Here is a 24,940-nt window from a genome sequence, read left to right as displayed (position 1 = left end):
AGCCTGGCACATACTGAGCTGAAAAACAGAGACCCTGTCTAAAGGTGGAAACCAGGACATCGAACTTGAGGTTGCCCTCTGAACTCCACAAATACACACTCACCCACCCACACATCATACACAACACAGAAAAAAGAAAAAACTTTTAAAATTAACTACCAAGCAAAACATAGTGGTTGTTATCCCAGCACTCAGGAAGCTGAGGCAGGAGGATGGTGAGTTGGAGTCCAGCCTAGGCAACATAGCAAGTCAAACTCTCAAAAACAAATTAGCTACCAACCGAACATACACAGCCAAAGGCAACAATGGGTTTCTAAGCTGTATGAATGAACAAAGCTAGCAGGTAACCCTCTTAGAGTAATAATAGTTCTGTTGGTACTCTCCAGGGTGTATCTGACTCACACCTCACAAAGGTCCCATAAGCTGGTACCCAATGCCATGTAAAACCTCTCTGTGGCATGAATGCCACTCCATTCGGAACTAGCTGATATCTCTAGAAATTAGATCTTGATGCTCTTGGGAACCAAGAGCCTCTCCCATCTTCCCAGCCTCTTCTGACACCAGTAGCACCTTCTCTGCAGCCACACCAGCCTGTCCCATCCCCATAGCACCATGCTCCCCCTCCTTTTTGGGCCTTTTTTCCTTTCTCTCCACAGACTTAACCCCTTCTCATCCTCAGGTCTTGTGACAGAGCTGCTGCCTTCCCCAGAGCCTGTGTGTTGCGACACAGCTGTGTATCAGCTCCTTCCCAGGAGTGAAGTAACATATGAGCAGGCTCAGATCTGTGGGTCTTCTTCCTCTTTAGAAGGATCTGCGTGCATCGTGCGTGGGTGCAGATAATAAAACCGGAAAGGGGACCGTGAGACAGAGAAATCGGTGTTGTGGGGGAGGGTATGGGAGAGGGCAATAAAGCACCCTGAGTGATGTAGACACAGTACTGACTAGAAGGGGAAGGACCCACAGGTGGTGGTGGTGGGAAGAATCAACAAATTTTATTTGAAAATGCAACAATGAATGGAATAGTGTTTGCTAATTAAAAATAGTTTTTTAATTATTTAGGTATTGGGATTGCTCAGCAGGTAAAGGTACTTACCACTCAAACTGACAACACCAATTTAATCCCCAATCCACAGTAGGAGAGAGACTGACTCCCAAGTTATCCTCTGACCTCCTCATATGTACCATGGCACAAATGCCCTAATACTGACGTTTTCCCGCACATACACACTAAATACGTGTAAACAAATTAATAGAAACTTCCACAAAGCAGTCTCACAGCCTTTTTATTTAAAAAACCTCTAAAGCAAGACAGAATAGTTTGCATGTGCTTCCCCTGCCTGTCACTAATGCTACCCACCCACCACAACCACAGCCAGAACTGTGTCATTAACATGGCTAAAAGGCCATTCTGAGCCAGCGCCCAGATGGAGATCACAGCACATCTCTATACTTTATTCTTTCCTGTATATGACTCTCTAGATCTTTCCTTATTATTCCTGGTCTTGACCTTGGAGAGCTGTTCCAGGCTCTCTGATCCTGGTTATATTGAAATAACATACTTTGAAAGAGAATCTCAGAGAAATGACCTATGTCTTCAATAATTGTTCATTTTATAGGGTTTTGTTTTGTTTTTGACACAGAGTCTCAACTGCATCCCAGGCTAGCCTCGAATTTAAAATCCTCTAAGGGCTGGATTGCAAGTGTGAGCCATCACACCCTGCCAGGTTAAGATGTTTAAAGCATGCAGACACTTGCTCTGTGCCGGCTCATCCCAGGCTTAGCATCCACATGGGAGTCTTGCCTGTGATATTCACTCCTGAGGCTGCTGATCTTTTTCTACTTGTTTTTCCCTGGGATCCACTGTGTACAGGGCTCTATCCTGTGTTCTTATTTAAAAGATTCAAATGAGTTATTGTCATTTTCTATTGCTCAAATTGACCAAGACTTAGTCATCGAGTTGGCTCCAAGTTGACTCCTGCATTCTCTTAATGTGGAGTCCATGCCTTTGATCCTAGCACTCAGGGGCCAGAGTTCAAGGCCAGCCCTGGTCTGCATTGTGAGTTCTAGGCCAGTCAGGGCTATACAGGGAGACCTTGCCTCAAAAAACAAAAATAAAAATTTCATACACACACACACACACATATCAATATTCTCAGCTTCACAGAAGCTTTGAGACTATTGAGGACTATGTTGAGACCCTGTCTCAAAACAAAACAAAGAGAAAAATGAAACCCCACACACAAAAATAAAAACCCACCTTCCAGACTGGGCTGGTGACACACACTTTTAATCCCGGTATTCAGGAGGGTGCATGGCAGAGCAGAGTAGTACAACAGGATGATGTAAGCAGGGTTGGGAAATGGGGTACCATGGGGGAATGATAACTACAGGGTTGGGAAGCAGGGGATCATGGTGGGATGTACACAGGCGTGCTCACTTCATGTGGGCAGGAAGCAAATGAGAAACAAGAAAGAGCGGTATGCCAACATCCTCTGCAAGTGCCTGCTCCCAAAGACCTCATTTCCTTCTTTCTAGGCCTCAAAACACACCATCCTGCTTTGTCCCATGATCTAAGATGTCACCCTTCAATCTTACCTCCACCCCTCAAGAGACATCAAGGCACATTTTAATAAGTATGACAAACATAAAAAGATTTCCTGAGCTAGTAAGGTTCTGTTCTGAACATGGGCACCGATTTGGTGGCACATGTGTATAATCCCACTGCACAGGAGGCTGGTACAGAAGGACTGAGTTCCAGGCTAATCTCTACCACCCAGTGAGAAACCAAAGCACAAAAGCAGAATGCAAACTAGAAATCAAAAGAGAGCTAGACATGGTGGAGTAGGCCTGTAATCTTGAAGGCAGAAGGAAATCAAGTCTATATAAGGGGTTTGAGAGCACTCTAGGCTAGAGCAAGACCCCGTCTCAAAATTAAAGAGTAGGGAGGGGCTCAATCAAGCACTTACAAGTGTGAGGCCCTGAGCTCAGATCCCCTGAGCCATGTAAAACCCTGGGTGGGCATGATGGACTACATGTGTCATCCCAGCAATGGTGAGATGTGAGGTGGAGGCAGGCAGACAGATACCTAGGACTCGCTAACGGGACAGCCTGCTTGCACAGCGAGTTCCAGGTTAATGAGACCCTGTTCCAAACCAAAAACAGAAATCACCCAAGGGTGTTCTCTGACCTACACACACACACACACACGAAAAGAAAAAAGAAAAGAAAATGAAGAAATGAAAAGAAGAAAAGACAAGACAGAATGGTGGGAAACTGTAGGTAAAGAAAGTAAAATCGTACCCTGAGAGCTCAGGCTCACCCTCAGAGCAAAGCAGAAATCCCAGCTACTACTGAGATAAACACAAGCACCTATGCTTGGTGATGCCTGGAGTCCCCTGTACCACCCACCAAGTCCTTCCACAGCAACAGCCCATCACAAACTTCCAAAACACTCAGCCATGCCCAGTGAAGAATGCAACCAAGAAAAGGAGGGCACTTGACAAGTTAAAAAGATTTATTGCCAGCCTAGGCTTCCAGTCCAGAACTCGGGCTGTCCGAGGCTCAGGAAGTTGTCATGGTGCAACCTGATGTAGGATCCACTCTCTTCATGGGATCGCTGTTCCACATGGTGGTTTCTGGGGGGCCCCTCCAGTGTGAACCCCTGTACCCTGATGGTGATGAACTCTGAGGTTGGCACAGTGCCCAACTCTCAGAGACCACCTGGACCTCCTCTAGAGCAGGCTGAGCCCTCTTTGAGGTCAAACACCGTAGACTTGACCCTGAAGAGGGAAGAGATGATGCCAGGTAACTTGAGACTGAGAAGATGAACAGGTGTGAGAAAGCAGTCACCTGTGAGCCCGAGAGCTCCCAGACAAGTCCTTGTGGCCCCTCTGGCCTGTACAGTATATAAAAAACATTTGTTACCAACAGTTAAAAATTCTAAGATTTCATATAAAAATCTGGGTTTGGAGCCTAAGGGAGAAAAAATATTGTGACTATCTGGCAACATTCTTACATGGCACTTACTGCTCACACTGGACTCCTCCCCTACAGGAGGACCCTGGCCACCTGGCACCAGAGCACATGTGCTACTGGGGTTTGGGGTTTCATTCCTTGTCTAGTAGAAGGAACGCCAGCCCACTCCTTGTGTGTGTGTCATGCCAAAAAAGGAAAAGTGAAAGCCATGCCCGGAAGCAATTGCCTTGGCTCCCTATCCTTCTGCTTAGCCCTGCAGGCACCTGGGCTTTTATGGAGCTTAGTGAAACATGCCCATCATGACTCCCACGGGGTTTCTGCTGCACACTGCCCTGCCTCTCCTGGATCCATCCAGCCCCTGTGGTGGTTAGGCAAACTGGAAAGAGAATATAATTAATCGCGGCAGTTAATGGGGGGCAGACTAAGATGGATTACCTAAGCCTCTTCGTAGGAGAAGTTTAGGGTGCAATGAGAAAGGTTAATACTGTTATTCTTGTTTTAAGTTGGTGACTCAAAAGAAGGGGTAGGGGTGGGGATAACTTCAGGAGGCCAAGGTTGGGTCAGTTTGAACTTAAGATTCCTCAAACATGTTGGTTCCCATTCCTTGACTGTTTTGGACAGGAAAGAAACTCTTAGAAAGTCGTAGGGTGGGGAAGAGTGCGGCTCACAGCCCAGCAGATGTCGGCCAGCCTGGTCCATGCTCCCTCAGGTTGGGTTGCACAGTGATTTGCAGAGAGAGAACGGTAGGAGAATGCAGCTAGGGGCGTGCAGGTCTGGGCCCTGGAACACAGAAGAGGAGGCAGGCCTTCCTGGTGCCCCTTCATTCTGTGGTGGCTGCTGCCAGGCTATCTGCCCTTGAGAGAGACAGCCATCTTGAGGCAGCCCAGGCGCTTCCCACCGCTGCTCAGGATACTCTGGATGCGGTAGTTGCCGGTGCTCAGCCAGCTCGGCAGCTCCAGGTCAGGCACTGTGAAGTTGCTCGTGGGCAGTGAGTAGGTGCCCTAAGGGGAAGAAGTGAGCCAGGTCAGGGTAGCCTACCCACTTACAGCTATGATCTGCTCCTCTCTCCATTCTGCTAAGAGCCAGGAGTGCTGCCATAGCACTCTTCCAGGCTGGGTAAGTATAAAGGGCACCAGTGGTCACATCTAAGCACAAAGCTGCCCCCTTCCACCGATGGATAAACCAAGGCCCCTGGCCTCCAACATAACAGTTCTCATATACCCACAGAAGCAATATGCAGCATGAGAAGGCCACACCCTCTCTCTCTCTCTACCCCAGTACTCACTTCCTTGAAGGGACAGTGGCAGGGCAGCCCGTAGCTGTGCAGGGGCTCCGGACAGGACTCTCCAGGGGGAATGTATAGGTCCAAGAGCTGACAGAAGTCCTCATAGGTACAGCTGCCTATCTGCTCCACACAAGGGATCTTGACCCAGAAGCCAGCTACTTCCTTCTCCAACACGAGCTCCACCTGTCACAGGATTTGACCAAGGTGACAGTGTGAGCTCCAGGGCACACATTCCAGCTCCTGCCTCTCGAAGTTTCATCTCATAACCAGCTGCAATAGGCTCATAGACCATCTCAGAGTAATCTAGACATTTCCACTGGTTTGTTGGAGACAGGGTCTAGACCAGGATGGGCTTGAATTTACAGTTCCCCTCTGTCTCTTCCTCCAGGGTAGGATTTGGCTGGGGGGATGTTCATACTGAGACCCAGTATTCACCCTTCCTGAGAGTGTGGTGGGCATGGATCATCAAATGCCCCTTCTCTCTGACCCACAAACCATCTTCCAGTTGTCACCATCCAATGCCACTGTCCACTGGCTGGCTGACTGTGGCACATGTCCTGGGTGGGCCCGTCATCCAGTCTCAGTTATAGGGTCTTTCTCTCTGTTGGCTGCTTCTGGTTCACATTATCTCTGTTGCAGCACAGATGACAGGGTAATACATGGAAACACAGCTAGGCACAGCAGTGCACAGCTCCTGGTACCCTGGAGGAACTGCAAGTTCAAGGCAAGCCTGGACTACACATCTAGACCCTGTCTCAAACAAACAAACCAATGGAAATGTATGGGGAGATTACTCTGAGGCTGGTCTGTGAACCTTACTGTGGCCGGTTACAGGAGCTGAATGACCTCCCCAGACACACCTGGATGAGAAAGCTAAAATTATCTTCCCACTGCCAAGCTACCCTGATCCCAATCCTGTTCAAATGACTGCTTACCTGACTGAGGAGAGCAGCCAGGACTCCCAGGCAAACAGCCCAGTTGCACTAGGCGCATGCAGAAGATTAACTCTATAAGTTGTCATATATGCCAGTTGTCTCTCAGAGCCAGGATGGTGTGTGTGTGTGTGTGTGTGTGTGTGTGTGTGTGTGTGTGTGTGTGTGTTCTTGCCAGGGATCCCCCCATCTCTACCTCCTCAGGTCCAAGTGCACACTACATCATGCCTGGTTTTTACATGGGTCCTGGGGATTGACTACAAGTCCTAATGCTTGCACAGGAAGCATGTTATCAGCTAGGCCATCTCCCAAACCTGGAAGCCACAGTCTTCAAATCCCTTTCGACATGCTAGCAACCTCCAGTCTCAGCCTCGCTTTATTTTGGGGTTTCACTTTGTGTTGTTTGGATTTTGGTGTTTTTGAGGCAGGATTTTATGTAGCCAAAGCTGGTCTGAAACTTGCTGTATAACAGAAAATGACCATGACTTCCCGATCCTCCTGCCTCCAACTCCCAGATGCTGGGATTAATTACAGTTGTGGACCATCACGCTGGCCGGGGTTCCACTTCTGAGAAATAAATCTTGGTTTGGTCCTTATCCCTCCAGACTCCACTAGACCCAGGCTCCTGCCTGCATCTTCAAATGTCCTCGTGTCAGAGTACTGGCTGAGAGAGGGTGACGTCAGCATGGCCTGACTCCTGCTTGCCTCACTGACCTGCTCTATTAACTAATATGAATCCAGCCTGATTGCACAGCACCCTTTTCCCCAGCCTCCCTTCTCCTCTGGGCAAGCCTATTCCTCCTCAGATCAGGAAGAGCCAGAGGGCCTGGTTGGAAGGTTAATTCTGCCCCTGAGGGAGTCGGTCAACTTCCTTCAGTCTCTACTTCCTCAGCTCCCAGAGTGGGGTGTTTTATACAGTATCTACCTCTTTCTTGAGACCCCCTTCATAGGGTCTGCCCTGCACAGAGGGTCCCCCCAATTTTGTTTTGTTTTTTGAGATAGGGTCTCACTATATAGCTCTAGCTGTCCTGGAACTCACTATAAACATACAGGTTGGCCTCGAACCCACAGTGATCCACCTGCCTCTGTACCAAGTGCTGGGGATTAAAGGTGTGTGCCACTCACTATTCTCAGTTTTAGACCAGGGAGACAGGCACTGCCAGCAGGACCCCGGCCCCTGTCTTGGGTTGGCAGGCACTTCCTGAGGCCCTTGGCTACCCTCTCCTAACATGGGTCATTATTCCTCCACTTGGACAGGGCCGTTTCTGGATTTCATATCATAAAGAAACCAATCCACTAGGGTCAAGAATCTAAGAGTCAGCAGGGCTGTGGTGGTGCACATCTTTAGTCCCAGCACTTGGGAGGCAGAGGCAGGTGGATTTCTGCGTTTGAGGCCAGTTTGGTCTACAGAATGAGGTTCAGGACTGCCATGGTTACAGAGAAATCTCATCTCAAAAAAATAAATTAATTAAAAGTAAGTGAGGCTAGGGAAAGATAAAGTGCCTGGCAGGCAAGAATGAGGCCCTGAGTTATTATTATTGCATACACAATATTAATAAATAAATAAAGTTAATGTGAAGCTACATGATCATGAAAGCATAAACAGAACATTATAAGGACAAATCCTAGCCTTGTACAGTGTCTCCAAATTGATCACGTTGTCTCATTAGTACAAGTGTGTGATGATTCTGACAGGGTCCATAACAGCCAACAATAACTAGCAATTGAGGAGTTAGACTACAAGATCTATAGAGCCAGGCAGTGGTGGCACACGCCTTTAATCCCAGCACTCGGGAGGCAGAGGCAGGTGAATCTCTGTGAGTTCGAGGCCAGCCTGGTCTACAAGAGCTAGTTCCAGGGCAGTTAGGACTATTACACAGAGAAACTCTGTCTCGAAAAAAAACAAAAACAAAACAAAAAAAAAAAGACATCTATAAGGAGTTAGGCATGGTGGCACAGGCCTGTAATGCCAGTCCACAGGAGGTGATGGCAGAAGATTTAGAAGTTCAAGGCCATCCTCAGTTACAAAAAGAAAGAAAAAGATAGAAAGAAAGACATCTATAAGAAGCTAGGCGTGGTGGCAGGTTCATAGAGATGAACCTGGCAAGTCTGTGAATTCTGAAATCCTTCGCAACCCCTTGGGTGTGCACCTCCTTCAGTGCCTGCCGGCTGCCCACTCCCTGCACCTCTTCCCCCTAGCCCAGGGCTCACCTTCTGAGGAGAAACGAGAGGGACGGTGGTCTTGCCCTCAGCACTGACAATCACATCTCCAGGAACGACGATGGGGTCAGGTTGGAGTGTCAGGCTTTTGAGCACTGCAGGGTCCTTTCCTTCATCACAGTTATCCCAGGAGAAGCTGCTGAGTTGGGGAGGCTAGGGAAAACCAGACACAAAGACAGAAGTGAAGGAAAAGAAGCTTTTAGGCCTGCACGCGCCCTTCTGAGCCCCATGGTAAGTTACACTCCTCTGACCCATTCTTCAGGCAGGACTCCAAGGACAGCCTCCCAAAGTGTGAGATGAAGGTCCATTAAAACAGACCCTGAACTTCAAAAAGAAAGGGGCTGAGATGTAGCTCAGCTGGTAGACTGCTTTCCTGGCCTATTGGAAACCTTAGGCTCCATCCCCAGCACGGCACAAACCCAGTGTGGTGGCAGGGCAGCACTTGGGAGGTGGAGGCAAAGCATTCGGAATTAAGATAATCTTCAACTAGATAGCCCATCACAGGCCAGTCTGAATGCATAAGACCCTGTCTGGGGCAAGGGAGGGGAAACTTAGCTGGGTGTGGTGGTGTAAGCCCGAATGTAAGCACTCAGGTTGAGGCAAGATGATGGAATGTTTGTGGTCACTCTAGATCAGCCTAGGCTACAAGGAAATAAGGAAGGATGGATTGAAGGAAGGAGGAAGGAAAGGTGGGAGAGGGGAAGGAGAAAGATCCTACCTCTGGCTAAAGAAGTACTGGCAGTTGAGGGGAATTCCTTATTTGTGTGTGGAGCGGAGTTACTCATAGTAGTCCTCGCCCTAAGTCATGCACACATGGGCAGCACTAATTGGATCCAGTGGGTTATTATATTAAAAGGAAGGAGATGAAGCTGGTAGCAGATGTGCTGGGCAATTGGAGGGGAAGGTGTGGGATTGTACTGGAGATGATCTAAATACATTCTACACAAGCTACCAATGAATAAATTAAATATTCTTTTAAAAATGGAATTAATCCCACCTAGCTTTGGGGGTTCTTCCTCTGATTCCCCACCCTCCTGCCACCCATTTCTTTCCAGTCAGTTTTAGGTCAGCACAGGACAAGCTCCTGGAAGAGTCACCCTTGTATGGAGCCTGGTCATGTCCCACCCCATGTCCAATCCAAGGCTAGCAACAATGGGGAACACATTAACCCGGGGGTGGGGAACAACAGTAACCCAAGCCTCACCCTAAATTTAGGGAACAAACAGGGCCCACAGGACGAGACCTACAGGGGTCCCTCAACGATGACAATCCAGAAAGTGACTTTCCCATCTTGCAAGCACATTCTTACTCCCCTATCATGAACCACACCAGATCCCCAACCTGAGTCACCCACGACTCCTCTACAAAAGCCCTTTCCTGACCTTCCTCCACGTGCCGCAGGTCCACCTCATGTGACCATCCTCACCCCAGGACCTCAGGATCTAAAATTCATCCCACGCCTCCCTTCCTCTCTCCGTCTCTCCTTTCACACACACTCACAGGCCTCAGGCCACCCACAAGGATCCTCAGCACTGCTATCATCCACGCGCGGGCTTTGGAAATCCTGCACCCCAGCCTGATCTCCATCTTAACGCACCCATAAGCGATCAGGACCCAAGGAACATCTGATCCAAGCTAAGCCACAGCTTCTCTCTGCCCGATTTTGGAATTAAGACACAAGAAGCTGTGAGACCCTATGACATGAGGCTTGGGTCCAAAGTTTTAATCTGGGTTCCAAACATGTACACCTGTGACTCAACACCAAATTCAAGTTGAAGAGACGAGGCTAAGACCTCTTCTGTGCTATGGAAAAGGGACGCAGAGTCAGTGACCCATACATTCTACTACAGCACTGAAGGAGACAGGCATGGTGACATAACTCCCGCACTTGGGGGTCTGAGGCAGGGGGACTTCAAGTTTGAAGCCAGTTTGGGCTACATAGTGAGACCCTGTTTTTTTTTTTTTTTTTTTGGTTTTTCGAGACAGGGTTTCTCTGTGGCTTTGGAGCCTGTCCTGGAACTAGCTCTTGTAGACCAGGCTGGTCTCGAACTCACAGAGATCCGCCTGCCTCTGCCTCCCGAGTGCTGGGATTAAAGGCGTGCGCCACCACCGCCCGGCATGAGACCCTGTCCTTAAAACAGAACAAAAAGCAATATAAAATCAGGCATGGGGCACAAGGCCTGTAATCCCAGCAGCACTCGTGAGGGGGGAAAAGCTCAGTAGTTTAAAATCTTCCTCAAGTACACAGTGAGTTCGGTGACAGCCTGGAGTGCTATTCGGAAAAACTAGGCTCCATTCAGACAGACCTGGGTTGAAATCACAGCCTGGCACACATACTGCCTTGGAATCCTGACTTCTGCACCTTCTAAGTGGAGGCCCTTATAGCTTCCTCTCAGGGCTGTTGCAAAAAGGTGAGAACACATACATAAGAACTCATGACATGGTGTCAGGCACCGAGCATGAGCTGGCTCACTGAATGACAGCCATGTGCCCTCCTGGCCTCTGTTTCCTGCCACCAACTCCATAAGATCCCTGGGAGCCTGTTAAACTCCATGCTCAAGCTTCTCGGCATGGGCTTCTGCTCCCTGGAATGAAAGGCCACACTGTGACTAAGAAAGGCAGGGCCAGGGTAGGTACCAGCAGATATTTTACTCAAACTTCATTCCACAAGTATTTATGGAGCAACTATTTCAGGTCCTGGACTAAGGGCTATGTAAACAATAGAAGCAGTCAGCCCTGCCCAGCCTTGTGTGGCTGATGGTCTAATGTAAATAAATATTACCCAGGCTGGCGGTGTAACTCAGAGGTAGAGAGCTTGCCTAGCATGCCTGAGGCTCTGGATTCAAACCCGAGTACCAAAAGTTAGAAAAAAGGAGAGAGAAAGGCAGGGAGGATGGAAGGATCCGTAAGGTATGGGGAGTAACTCAGGTATTACTGAGGGTGGTTAAGAGGGGACGCTTAAGGCCGGGCGGTGGTGGCGCACGCCTTTAATCCCAGCACTCGGGAGGCAGAGGCAGGCGGATCTCTGTGAATTCGAGACCAGCCTGGTCTACAAGAGCTAGTTCCAGGACAGGCTCCAAAACCACAGAGAAACCTTGTCTCGAAAAACCAAAAAAAAAAAAAAAAAAAAAAAGAGGGGACACTTAAGATGCTCTTTCAGGATGAGAAGTCAGCCATTGCTACAGGCAGAGCACAAGCCAAGATCCTGGGGAAGAAATTCAGCTGGTTGAGGCACTGCAGAAAGACCAACAGACTAGCCATGTTGGATGAGGGACCTGGCTGATACTGGAGGGGTAGCAGGCTCATTTATGATAGGCCCTCACAGCTCACATTCAAGAGAACCAACTGGCCGTGGTGCAATAGAACACCTTCAGAACAAAGTATTACGCTTGGAGAAGGGTAGAGGGGATGGTCATAAGACCAAGTGAAAAAAAAAATGGCTGAGTAGTAACCTGGGCTAAAATAGCGGGGGGGGGGGGGGGGGGTTGCTTCCCTCAAATCAGCAGGAGCCTGATTCGCACTGAGGATTGATTTTGGGCATAGGGAAGTTTCCAGGGTGCCCTCTTAGAATCCTCCACCCTCTCCTGAGCACCTCTTCACCCGGCCCTAGGAGCTTCTCACAAGGTATTTGCCCACTGGCATGGAGGGCCTGGGCGGCAGCAGCTGTAACACATTCCAGCACCTGAGTCCAGGCTCACGGGGAAAGGGAGGATGGAGATCAACAGTGCCAACCTGGGAGATGTCATCCCCAGCCTAGACCAGGACACAGGAAGAACAAGCCAGAACGTGACAACAGAAAGATATGGCTACATAGGCAGTAGATAGGGCCAGCTACGGGTATAGGTTAAAGTCACATACCTGCTGCTGGCGCTCTCCCTAGCAGGTGCCTCAGGCATGGTAACTAAGCCCTGGGGGGTCAACTTCCGCATTGTGCAAATGGGCACAACTATATCTTCTGCCAGAACGATGGCCAGAATTAAAAAGTCTGTACACAGAAAGCAACAGGACTCAGCTCCTAAAGAGGGCCAAGCTCATTTAAATTTCCTGTCCCAGGCCTAAGAAGAATGGGACGATGTGACAGGGATGACAATATGGTACCCCGAGCAGGTGCTGGAACAGAAAGAGGACATTCATGGGAAACTGATGAGACCCAAATAAAGACTGGTTCAGTTCACACTGGCTTCGTGGCTTTAATGAGCATACACTGATAATCTGGGACACTAACAAGGGCAATTAGGTAAATACATGAAATTCGATCCTATCCTTATAAATTATTCCAAAATTAAGATCATTAGAAAAGTTCCCTGTAACCCCAGCAATTGGGAGATAGAGGCAGTGAGGTCAGAGATCAAGGACATCCTTAGTAACATACAGAGTTTTACACTGGCTGGGGCTACAGAAACCCTGTAAAAAAAATTTTCTTTTTTCTGAGACAGGGATTCTCTGTGTAACAATCCTGGCTGTCCTGGAACTCACTTTGTAGACCAGGCTGACCTCAAACTGGAAAGATCCGCCTGCCTCTGCCTCCCATGCGCACCACCACCACCTGGCTGAAAAGAAATGTTTAAAGGGGAAAAGTATAAAGTTCAACCCATAGCACACAGTAGGTATACAATAAGTGATACCCACTATATAACACAGAGTCTAGTAATTGCCTCCTATCTGCCTGGCACAGCTACTGTGCTGTTATCCGAGAGTCTCCACATCCCAGGGTCACAAGATCAGTCAACAATACAAGAGGAAGCCAGGGCTCCGGGAGGCTCACTCCTCACTCACTGGTCACTCCACAGCCTCCACCAGCCCATGACTGCAAAGTCAGGTTCTAAGCACATAAGCCTTCAGAGAAGACATAGATGGCAGAAGGTAAGGTTCAAAAGGAACATTCACTGAGACATCTGAGTAAGTCCCTAATGGACAGAAGGAAGTTGGTGCCTACAAAGCCTCCAAATTGGCTTTCTGAGCTCCAGAAATTAAACGGTACCCTCAGGCAAAGCACACAGGAGACGGAGAGATATCCTCGGAGCCCAGTCTCTAACTGGGCTCTTCACAAGGCTGCTGCGGAGGACTCTAAGAGACAAGCTGCCTAGCCTCTGGGCAAATGAAGTCAAAAGGTCCTTCCTCCCACTTCCTGCCTCCAGACTAAACAAGACTAAAGCCGTCCTGGCCTCAACCGTACTACTCTTTTGGCATTCCACAAAATTATCTCCTTCATGAAAGCCCCCACCCTGTGCTGGCATCACACCCATTTTACAGACAGCAGACCAAGGCTCAGGTAATCCACAATCAACAACAGAAGAGGAATCAGAAGTCACCGCCCCCATCACCACTTTCAGTCTCTCTCTTCCCTTTACCGCTCCAGGCTTAGACAAACCTCCCTGAAGGGGCAGGAGGAAGAGGATGTGAAGGACGAGGATTTACCCCTTTTGGCCACAGCAAACGGCAATGGAACTGGCTTTTTACTCAGAATGACCAAGCTTCCCTTTCCCAGGGGTATGCAGCACAGGAGTAGAAGAAAGACTTGGGAAGTGAAAGATTTGGGGGTGGAGGGAGCCTCAGTAGCTCACAACCAGGAACAGCGGGATCCCACGACTGATTCTCAGTCCCTTGGTGGCCAAATTTGGATCTCGGGGTCTAATTCAGCCGTCCCACCCGCAGGAAGACCTCCGAGTCAAGCAGAAAACAGGGAAAAAGACCAGTGGGTAATGCAGCGAGTCACAGACTGAGAACCTGGGCCTGGAGCCGGTGCGATTGCACTGCTGCTTTGCACCCAAAAAGGATGGTACAGAAGCAATCGGAGGAGACGAGTCCCTCCGAACAATCGGAAGCAAACAGAAGCAGCAGAGGGTCTGTTTCAGGAACGCAACTCCAGGGTTTGGGACACTCACGCGCTTCGGGCCGAGGCGCGCAGGGGCAGCGGGGCCCACGAGCAGCAAGCCCAGCACGAGCAGCAGCGGTACACGATGCATGACGACGAAGGCCCTCACGGTCGAGCTAGAAACTGCCGCTCACAGGTGCCTTTAAAGCCCGCAGATCTCACTGCAAAGCCGGGCCCGCGCTCAGCGCTCCGCCCCGCGCTGCCCAGATTGCAGGCCCCAGGAGGGACTTCTCCAGCCACGCCTCCAGAACCGCCCGCTTCAGCCCCACCCTCAACGGCCTACCGCAGGGGCAGAGCCAGCGGAGCAAGGGGCGGAGCTGAGTGCCGAGGACAAAACAGGCTCTACGAGAGGCGGGGCCGATTGAGGGCGGAGCTGAGGGAAGGGGCGAGGCTAAAAGGTCGGGGAAGGGTCGAGCACAAGGGGCGGGACTGCGTGAGGGGTGTGGCTAAGAGGAGGGGGGGCGGGGGCGGGGCTGAATGTAGAGAAGCAGTTATCAACCCGCGGATGGGGCGGGGCTGAGTGCCGGGGCGTGGGGAAGATGGGCGGGGCCTTCTGGGGGCGGGGCGAAGCGCTGGGGTGGGTCCGTAGCCTTCAGAAGGCTTCTTTCTCCTTGAGGTTCTGATTTTTTTTCCCTCCCAGATTTTTATCTGTACAAATACAAAGGCCCCTGCCAGTTTCCCCGCTTCCATCGAACCCGTGACTCCTGGCGTCTGACTTTTAACAACTTTTGCTAAGCCCCTGAGGCTTTTTGAGAGTCAGGAGATTGGCTTCATTAGTCCGGAGGAAACATCTGCGCCTGGGGTTGAACTGAGAGTACAGTGGGGTTTACCGACATCCGCGATCTTTTGCTAAAACATTACCAAAGTTTAATATCCAAAGCACAAACAAAATATCAGAAATGTCAATGTTGAGAGAACAGAGATAGCACACATTGCCACCCAGCGGCCTGAGGAGTTCGAGATCTCCAGTAGGGCCAAACCCCATGGACTTCGTAGCAGAAAGAAATTTCAGGACTAGCCGCATGGTGAAGCAGAGTTGGTGGTTTTATTAAAAATATTTGAATATAGATTTAAGCCTGAGGTTTATGAGACAAAAATGGTGCTCAGAAGAAAGTTAAGACACACTGGGAGGTTGATTGGCCTTCTCAAAGACTCGCGTTTCAAGAGTCTTCTTTTCTCACAAAAGATCTGTAGAACTTTAAGACAATTCTTTTTCTTTTTTTTTGTTTTTTTTTTGTTTTGTTTTTGTTTTTTTGTTTGTTTTTCGAGACAGGGTTTCTCTGTGGTTTTGGAGCCTGTCCTGGAACTAGCTCTTGTAGACCAGGCTGGTCTCGAACTCACAGAGATCCGCCTGCCTCTGCCTCCCAAGTGCTGGGATTAAAGGCGTGCGCCACCACCGCCCGGCTACTTTAAGACAATTCTGAAGCCATTTTTGACAACTCTCAGTACTTCCCCTCCTTCCCTGGGAACCAAGGACATAACAGCTATGCATACATGTATTGGGATGTTGGGAATTTCCCATCTCCCTGAATAGGGGCATGATAACCCTTAGGTGTTGACTCAGTTACTGATGTTTTGGCTTAGTCCCTTGGCAAAGTGACCCTCAGAAGTTTCCCTTTACCTCATCTGATCTGGCAACCACTCTCCAGCCAATTATTGGTAATAGCCTTTTTGAATAAGCAAATCATAATAGTTAAAGAACAGCCCCCAGACACCCCTTCCTTCTGTGGTTTTTCCCTTTAAAAATAGCCTGTACCAGCCATTCAGGGTCTTCTAGCCTCCCAACTGCTGGAAGACCCTGCCATGACAGAATTAATAAAATCCTCATGCTTTTACATGAGCTGTGATATGAGAGATGGTCTCTTGGGGCAACTCCTCCTCCTCGGTGATTGGATGCTAGGGTTTAACAGATTTAGGAAGCTTTTTGGAATTCTATTTCTGGGAACCTGATCCCTGTTTCTTTATTTGATAACTAAGGTTGTAGGTTGGCTCCAGAAGTGTCTTGGGCAGGGTTCCAAGCTGGTCAGCTAAAATCAGAAGCCCCTGAACTTGCACAAGGGGCTAAGTGCATGTGCTTCCTGGTAAATGGATTTTCTAGTAAAATTGCTAGAAAATTGTAGACTTATATCTAGGAGTGGGGGTTGGCGCCTTAGGCAATAGGTAATTCTGCTGGCATTCTTGCTTTTCTACTCCGACCAGATTCCAGGTGCCTTTTTCCTTATCTTCTCCTATTTTTCCCTATCTTTTTTATTGCTTTTTATTGATGTTCATTGAGCTTTACATTTTTCTCTGCTCCTCTCCCTGTCTCTCTCCTTTCCCCTTCAATCCTCCCCCAAGGTCCCCATGCTCCCAATTTATTTGGGAGATCTTGTCTTTTTCTACTTTCTACTTCCCATGTAGATTATATCTATGTAAGTCTCTCTTAGTGTCTACATTGTTGTCTAGGTTCTCTGGGATTGTGGTTTGTAGGCTGGCTTTCTTTGCTTTATGTTTAAAAACCACCTATGAGTGAGTACATGTGATAATTGTCTTTCTGTGTCTGGGTTACCTCACTCAAAATAATGTTTTCTAGCTCCATTCATTTTCCTGCAAAATTCAAGATGTCATTATTTTTTTATGCTGTGTAGTACTCCATTGTGTAAATGTACCACATTTTTCTTAATCATTCTTTAATCAAGGGGCATTTAAGTTGTTTCCAGGTTCTGTCTCTGACAAACAAAGCTGCTATGAATATAGTTGAGCATATGTCCTTGTGGCACAATTGAGCATCCTTTGGATATATACCCAAAAGTGGTATTATTAGGTCTTAAGGAAGGTTGTTTCCTAATTTTCTGAGAAATCGCCACACTGACATCCAAAGGGGTTATACCAGCTTGCATTCCCACCAATAATGCAGATGTGTTCCCTTTTCCCCACAACCTCTCCAGCATAAGTTGTCATCAGTGTTTTTGATCTTGGCCATTCTTACAGGAATAAAATGGAATCTCAGAGTTGTTTTAATTTTCATTTCTCTGATGACTAAGGATGTTGAACATTTCCTTAAGTGTCTTTCAGCCATTTTAGATTCCTCTGTTAAGAGTTCTCTGTTTAGGTCTGTACTCCATTTTTTTTAATTGGATTATATGATCTTTTGGTGTCCAATTTCTTGAGTTCTTTGTGTATTTTGGAGATCAGACCTCTGTCTGATATGGGGTTAGTGAAGATCTTTTCTCATTCTGTAGGCTGTCGTTTTGTCTTGTTGAACATGTCCTTTGCTTTACAGAAGCTTTTCAGTTTCAGGAGGTCCCATTTATTAATTGTTTTTCTCAGTGTCTGTGCTGCTGGGGTTATATTTAGGAAGTGGTTCCCTGTGCCAATGTGTTCAAGTGTACTTCCCACTTTCTCTTCTATAAGGTTCAGTGTGGCTGGCTTTATGTTGAGGTCTTTGATCCATTTGGACTTGAGTTTTGTGCATGGTGATAGATATAGGTCTATTTTCATTTTTCTGCATGTTGATATCCAGTTATGCCAGCACCACTTGTTAAATATGCTTTTTTTTCCATTTGATATTTTTTTTGCTTCTTTATCAAATATCAGGTGTTCGAAAATGTGTGGATTGATATCCGGGTCTTCTATTCAGTTCCATTGGCTCTCTTGTCTGTTCTTATGTCAATACCAGTCTGTTTTCAGTACTGTAGCTCTGTAGTAGAGTTTGAAGTCAGGGATTGTGATGCCTCCAGAAGTTTTTTTTATTGTACAGGATTGTTTTGGCTATCCTGGGTTTTTTGCTTTTCCATATGAAGTTGAGTGCCGTTCTTTCGAGGTCTTTGAAGAATTTTGCTGAGATATTGATAGCATTGCATTGAATTTGTAGATTGTTTTTGGTAAGATCGCTGAGAAAGTTTTAATTACTATGCCTTAGAGATCCCTAAACAAAGTGCGATCTGCAAGCCCCTTGCCCAAAGACATGCTGCAGGCCATTGTTTATGGGAGACGGCAAGTCACGTGTTGTTTTTCTCTTCCCTAAACAAGTTTATTTGACCCTTCGGCACCAGAAGTGCTTGATCACACGTTGGCAGGAGGTTCGCAGAAAATATGTCAGGATATACATTTGCCCCAGATTGGATGTAGACTGGAGGTGTATGAGGATGTGTGCCTTCTCCTGAAGGACCTGATGGGAAATGAAGTGAATTATGGGTTTTCCTCCTGAAGCCCTTGCAAAGCTTGATTGGAGCCATTTCCCGGCAACCCGGGTATGGACCTGGCCAGAGCCCATTCACTTGGTCAGTATTTAATTAAAACTTGCCTCAAATTTGGCTTTAAACTGTGGTAGTGGTCTTATTCTCCATCCATGGGATTAACGGCATTCCCATAACCCCAGCACTCTTAAGCCTCCTGCCTCCAGGTCCCCAAAACCTTACTTCATTTTGGGTTTTTTGTCTTGGTCTGGTCTTTTGCTTTTTTGAAACAGAATCTCACTATGTAACTCTAGCTGGCCTCAAACTTGCTATGTAGACCAGGCAGGCCTTGAACTCACAAAAATCCACCTACCTCTCTGTCTTCTCAAGTGTTGGGATCAAGAGCCTGCACCACCGTACCACCCAGCTTCTTTTATCTTCACTCATCATTTGTACTTAATCTTTTAAGGTCGGATAACAGACCTTATCTCTAAATCATGTGTTGGTGTACTTTTATAATCCCAGCACCCCAGAGGCTGAGGTAGATTGCCAGGAATGTGAAGCCAGCCTGGGCTACACAGTGAGTTACAGGACAGAGAATGGGTACTTTTCCAAGACACAGTTGTTTTGTCTGTGATGATAGGGGGTCTCGACTTTAACAAAATCAGGGAAATAAAGTCTTACTATTATCTGTTTTCTTTTTTCTTTTTCTTTTTTATTTATGTATATGAATGTTTGCCTATGTGTCTATATGTACACAAGGTGCCCATTCAGGAGATGACACTGGATCCCTTGAAACTGGCATTACAGATGCCTGCAAGCCACCATATGGATGCTGAAAACCAAACCCAGGTCCTCTGGAACAGCCAGTGCCTTAACCATTGAGACATCTCTCCCGCCTCGTCTTTTGTTTTGTTGTTGTTTTAGGGTTTTATTTTCTTTTTGAACAATGTTGATTATACTTATCTTCTTACAACTGTGAAAATCTGAAGAATGTTTCCCCACCTCTCCTCCCACCTCTCCTTTATTTATTGTCAGGGGGTCAGGGCTCTTGCATGCACACATACGGAAGTCTAAGAAGAACTTGTGAGAGACCGGGTGGGTCTCGGGAACCAAACTCTTGTCAGATTAGCAGCAAGTGCTTCTAACCACTGAACCATCTTGCTGCCCCACGCCCCCTTCTTCTTCTTCTTCTTCTTCTTCTTCTTCTTCTTCTTCTTCTTCTTCTTCTTCTTCTTCTTCTTCTTCTTCTTCTTCTTCTTCTTCTTCTTCTTCTCTCCTCCTCCTCCTCCTCCTCCTCCTCCTCCTCCTCCTCCTCCTCCTTCTTCTTCTTCTTCTTCTTCTTCTTCTTCTTCTTCTTCTTCTTCTGTATTTTTAAGACAGGGTCTTACCCTGTAGTTCTGGCTGTCCTGGAACTCACACTTAGACCATGCTGGCCTTGAACTCACAAAGATCCACCTGTCTCCCAAGTACCGGGATTAAAGGCGTGCGCCACCACCATGAAAGGCATGGTCTCACTATATAATTCGAGCTAGCCTAGAATTCAAAATATAGCCCAAGTTGACCTAGAACAGGGAGCAATCTTCCTGTCTCAGCCTCCCAAGCACTGGATTCCAGACCCAAGTTACCACACTCAGCCACCTAATCAATTTTTGTTAATTTGTTCCCAAAGTTCCCGTTACATTTATCCACTCATTTATTTATTTGTGTGTGTGTACACCTGTGTATGTGAGTGTGTGTTTAACACTAGAAGAGAGGTGAGATGTACCTCAGTGATAGAGGGCTCACATGGCATGAGTAAGCCCTGGGTTTTAGGGAGTGACTGCTAGGATTTATCTTAGTGGGATATCTGTTAATTACCTAGTTTTAGAGAAAAAGAAACAGAGACTCTGAAACAGGATAGGCTTTCCCAGGGTCACTCAGCAGAAGGGCCCGAAATTCTGGCCTCACAGCTCAGCCACACTGGGGGGGGGGGAGGGGGGAGACCACAAAGCAAATAGGAGAACAAGACCTTCTTCATCTCAAAGAATAGCCTGTACCCTGAGAGCGACTGGAGGCCTGACAGTGCCTCTGGGGATAGTGTTGGGACTGGTTGGGCAGGCCAGACAGGGTAGGGAAGGAGTCTTGGGAACAGTGCCCCTCAGTCTCAGCAGCCATGGCAGGAGGTGCCCGTGCCATGGGACATGGCTTTGATTCTGAGTCCCAACTCACTAGCACCTTCTCTGACACTGTCGTACTCACTTTGGGTTATACCCTAGCATCACCTGGGGAGCCCCAGTACCCTGGGGTGGCAACCACGTCTTGGCACCTTTTCTAATTCCCTAGAAGGTTTCTGTAGCTTCCTATCCTTACAACCCACTGTTCTATAGAACTAAAGTGTTATGCAGAGCACCCACGGACTCATTAAGTATGCAGTGAGCCAGCCTGGCGGTGGTGGCACTCACCTTTAATCCCAGAACTCGGGAGGCAGAAGCAGGTGGATCTCTGTGAGTTCCAGGATAGACAGGGCTACACAAAGAAACCCTGTCTCAAAAAACATAAAAGAAAACCAAAACCAAAAAGCAGGATCATGGCCTTCTCCTCTCCTTGCCACATCTTATGCCCATGGCCTCACATCAGTGCACTCTGAAAAAGGGGAGGCATCTGGAAAAAATGTCACTTTGTTCTAAACTCCCAGTCTAGGCTGGGGGTGGGGGGGGTGGTAGCGCATGCTTTTAATCCCAGCACTCGGGAGGCAGAGACAGGCAGATCTCTGTGAGTCTGAGGCAGACCTGGTCTACAAGAGCTAGTTCCAGGATTGTAACACAGAGAAATCCTGTTTTGAAAAAACCAAAAGCAAAAAAACAAAAAAAACAAAACTCCCAGACTATTGGATTGGATATTGTGAACTTTGTTCACACCAACTTTAGGAAAAACAACAGGCAGCCCTGTGTGGTCAGTGAATTAGCAGGTCGTCAGAGCAGTGCTGGGGGGGGGGGGGCATGGTAGAACTGTGATTCAAATTCCCAGAGTTCCAGGTGATGGGACCCACAGTCGTGGCCATGGTGCCTTTGGAAGTATGTGTCAGGGAGGGGAGGCTGTATGTTTGTTGGCACCACAGAAAACGAACAGAACCAAACCAAAACTGATGTGGCAGCCTTACCAGATTTGACAATTCTAAATGTCCTTGGTGGTTGAAGATAAGGTTGAAGGTTGAAGATAAGATAACGCGTTCAACTGCTTAAGAAACTTAAAGCTTGGAATGACGTCAAAAAGTCTATGCCTCTCAGAGAACAAGAGCTGGCAAGGTAAAATGAGAAACCAATGCCGCAGTCAGCGCAGAGGGCCTTGCGGCATCTCTCAGGAAGATAATGGTACCATCAAGGCCAGAAACATCCCTGGTATTATTCTGCTAACTTTAAGAAACTGAACATTTTGAAACTTGCTCCTGGTGGGCATGTGGGGTGATACTACCTTTGAACTGAAAGCGCTTCCGGAATGTTAGGTGAGTCCCGCGGCACTGGCGCTTGGCGTAAATCTGCTTCCCCCAAACTATAATGCCAGTAGGTGGTGGCACACCCCTTTAATCCCAGCACTCGGGAGGCAGAGGCAAGCGGATCCCTGTGAATTCGAGGCCAGCCTGGTCTACAGAGGGAGTTCCAGGACAGGCTCAAAAGCTACAGAGAAACCCTGTCTCGGAAAAAAAAAAAAATCGACCAAACCTTCCCCTATACAAGATGATGGGCACAGACCTTGGCCCAGAGATCCAAAGGGCCCTCCAAGCACCACACAAGAAGATTCATCATAGGGGGCGGAAGAAGAATCCACTGAAGGACATGAGAATCCTGTTGAAGCCGAACCCTTACACAAAGGCAAAGACTACATGCAGGAATGCCATTCTTCACCAGACCAGGATGCACAAACACCACGTGAAGAAACTGGAAGCAGCAGCAACAGCAGCTGAATGGGAGAAGAGGGCCGGGCGGGCAGAGAAGGGGCCTGCAGAAACTAAGAAAGAAAAGTTAAGACACTGAAGAAGACTGCAGAGAAAGGGCTACCACAGAAACCAGCAGCTGAGAAGAAACCTACAACAGAAGAAAATAATGCTGTATATAAACTATTAAAAATCTGTTTCAGCCTGTTTGAATCAAAACCTGATCTAAGATGCAGTGAGGAAAAATGCAGCAAGCCATTTAGCAGTCTGGATGGAGCCCAATAATTTGCATTAAAAAAAAATCACATAGCTTCCCTAGGCCCAGCCCTGTGGCTCACACCTGTAATCCCAGCAAGTAGGAGGTGGAAGCAGGTAGATAGGAGTAAGTTCAGGACATCTTTGACTACATTGAGATTGAGGCCAACCTGGGCTACATAAGATCTTATCTCAAAAAAAAAACCCAACAAATAATATATAAATACCCCCACCATGAGCCAGTGTCACCAGCCAACACTCAACACCACAGTTTCAGTAGTGTTGAGGCTCAGGAAATATTACCCAAGGTATGGGCACGTTGCGTGCTGGGCACTTTTAGCTGAAGGACACCGAAAGACCTCCAGATCTGCCTGACTCCTCTCCTGCCCTTCTTCTTGCTCAGCACCTTGCTCAGATCCAAGCTACGAAGCCTAGAATAGTCTCCTACCCAAGGCAAACCCTAGAAGCCAGAACCCATCTCCCCCAAAGCCAACCATAAAACCTAGGGGTGCAACTGTCCCTTTTCTCTGCCTTCCGACAGAGCGGCTCAGCACACACAGGTCTCCAACCTACCTTATTTGAAAGTGGATCATAAGATCCTCATTCTGGAATAAGTCTTTCCCCACATGGGGAGGACAGAATGACACACACACACACGCACACACACACACAGAGAGAGAGAGAGAGAGAGAGAGAGAGAGAGAGAGAGAGAGAGAGAGAGAGAGAGCACTGATATCTGAGTAGGCCTTTCAGAGTGTCCCCATCTCAGTCTATCACTTGACATGGAAGTAAAAACTTTACGTTGGTATGAATGTTGGCTTACTGATACAAATTTAAGGTCAATTTTGTTATGTATATTTCTGCTCTTGTATAGGTATTATGTTTATACAGCTCATTCCAAAATGCAATGTATAGTAAAGAAATACAAAGCAGTGCTCGCTTCGGCAGCACATATACTAAAACTGGAATGATATGGAGATTAGCAGGGACCCTGCGTAAGGATGACATGCATATTAGTGACCGTTCCATAGGGGGAAAATACAACTTAACAGTCATAGCCAGGTGGTGATGGCACATGTCTAAATTTAATCCCAGCACTTGGGAGGCAGAGGCAGGTGGATATCTGTGAGTTCAAGGCCAGCCTGGTCTACAAGAGCTCGATAGCTATAGTGAAACTCTGTCTCGAGGTGGGGGGGGGGGGGGCATTCCTTCAGGGCTCCTTCTTGACTGAGAAATCTGCCAAAGATACATGCCCCAATGTTACAAAGAAACTTTGGGTGACTATCCAGGCAGCCAGATGTCTCTGTCATTTCTAGAATTTTGGAAGTTGCTTGCAATGCACTTCCTGTTTACTTAGATAATATTACATCCTTCTGGAGTCTTTGTTGGAGTTAAAGACTAAAGACTTATAATCATAACTTTCCTTAGTTATGATAAAAGATAAATTAGATATGAAACTTTAAACTCACAAAGATAGGATAGGTGATGGAGTATTTAATTTGGCAAATATCAATAGATTAAATATTGTAGCTTAATCCTTGGTTGATAACCATTTTTCATATATAATTTTAAAATGTCAAAGTTAAATCCTTCCTTTTCAATTAGACAGAAAGGGGAGATGATGTGGGATGCCCTTCTGTACACTGTGAATAGGTTTTATTAGCATTGGTTAATAAAGAAGCTGCTTCAGCCTATGGCAGGGCAGAGTATAGCTGAGGGGAAGTCCAAAAAAAAGATAAAGGGAAAAAGACGGCAGAGTTGGAGAGATGCCAGCAGCCAGAGGGGAAGCAAGATGTGAAGTAACAAGCCACGAGCTTTGTGGTAAAATCAGAGTATTAGAAATGGGTTAATTTAAGTTGTAAGAGTTAGTTAATAACAAGCCTGAGCTAATTGGTCAAACAGTTAGTAATTAATATGTTTCTGTGTGATTTCTCTGGACCGAGTGGCCAGGAAAGGAAAGCCCAGCATCTGGTTATAATCACTGATAAGTAGCTAGGCAGGTAAGTCTGGCTTGAAGGTCATGAGGCTATAGCCCTCCCTTCATAAGCAGGGGTATATAAAGCCAAAAGCCAAACTACAAAATTTGGATTGCTGGCCAAAATAGTGGGATTTAGGTTCTATCTCTGGCTCTTGGTAGAGGCATGTTCTACACTGCCTCCAAAGATTACTATCTAATGAAGCCTCTCTGGTAAAGAATAAGAATATAGTGCCAGGGGGTGGTGATGCACACCTTCAATCCCAGCACTTAAGAGGCAGAGGCAGGCAGATCTCTGTGGGTTCAAGGCCAGCCTGGTCTACAGAGTGAGTTTCAGGACAACCAGGGCTGTC

The 24,940-nt window shown here is 47.4% G+C and overlaps 1 protein-coding gene and 2 pseudogenes across 1 annotated transcript; 2 read left to right on the top strand and 1 right to left on the bottom strand.

Moving 5' to 3' along the window:
* Positions 1–1,581: 1,581 nt before the first annotated feature.
* Positions 1,582–14,515, bottom strand: Gm2a (ganglioside GM2 activator). The gene is made up of 4 exons (XM_057776692.1): positions 14,298–14,515; positions 8,404–8,565; positions 5,261–5,443; positions 1,582–4,976 (listed from the first exon to the last, which is right to left on the bottom strand). The coding sequence occupies exons 1-4, from the start codon at positions 14,376–14,378 to the stop codon at positions 4,821–4,823; spliced, it is 582 nt and encodes a 193-aa protein (XP_057632675.1). The 5' UTR covers positions 14,379–14,515; the 3' UTR covers positions 1,582–4,820.
* On the top strand, positions 14,377–22,457 carry LOC130876840 (60S ribosomal protein L4-like; annotated as a pseudogene).
* A 1,087-nt stretch (positions 22,458–23,544) lies between these two features.
* LOC130878842 (U6 spliceosomal RNA) lies at positions 23,545–23,641 on the top strand (annotated as a pseudogene).
* Positions 23,642–24,940: the final 1,299 nt, after the last annotated feature.

The sequence above is a fragment of the Chionomys nivalis genome, chromosome 7 (assembly GCF_950005125.1).
Source record: "Chionomys nivalis chromosome 7, mChiNiv1.1, whole genome shotgun sequence".
In the NCBI taxonomy this organism is placed as follows: domain Eukaryota; kingdom Metazoa; phylum Chordata; class Mammalia; order Rodentia; family Cricetidae; genus Chionomys; species Chionomys nivalis.
This window is presented reverse-complemented; position numbering and strand designations above follow the sequence as displayed.

Excerpts from the sequence above, each read along its gene's own strand:
- Gm2a (XM_057776692.1), bottom strand. The coding sequence starts at position 14,378 with ATGCATCGTGTACCGCTGCTGCTCGTGCTGGGCTTGCTGCTCGTGGGC. Across the intron at positions 8,566-14,297 it reads CGCGCCTCGGCCCGAAGCGC|CCTCCCCAACTCAGCAGCTT; the intron begins GTGAGTGTCCCA and ends GGTTTTCCCTAG. Across the intron at positions 5,444-8,403 it reads CTCTCGTTTCTCCTCAGAAG|GTGGAGCTCGTGTTGGAGAA; the intron begins GTGAGCCCTGGG and ends ATCCTGTGACAG.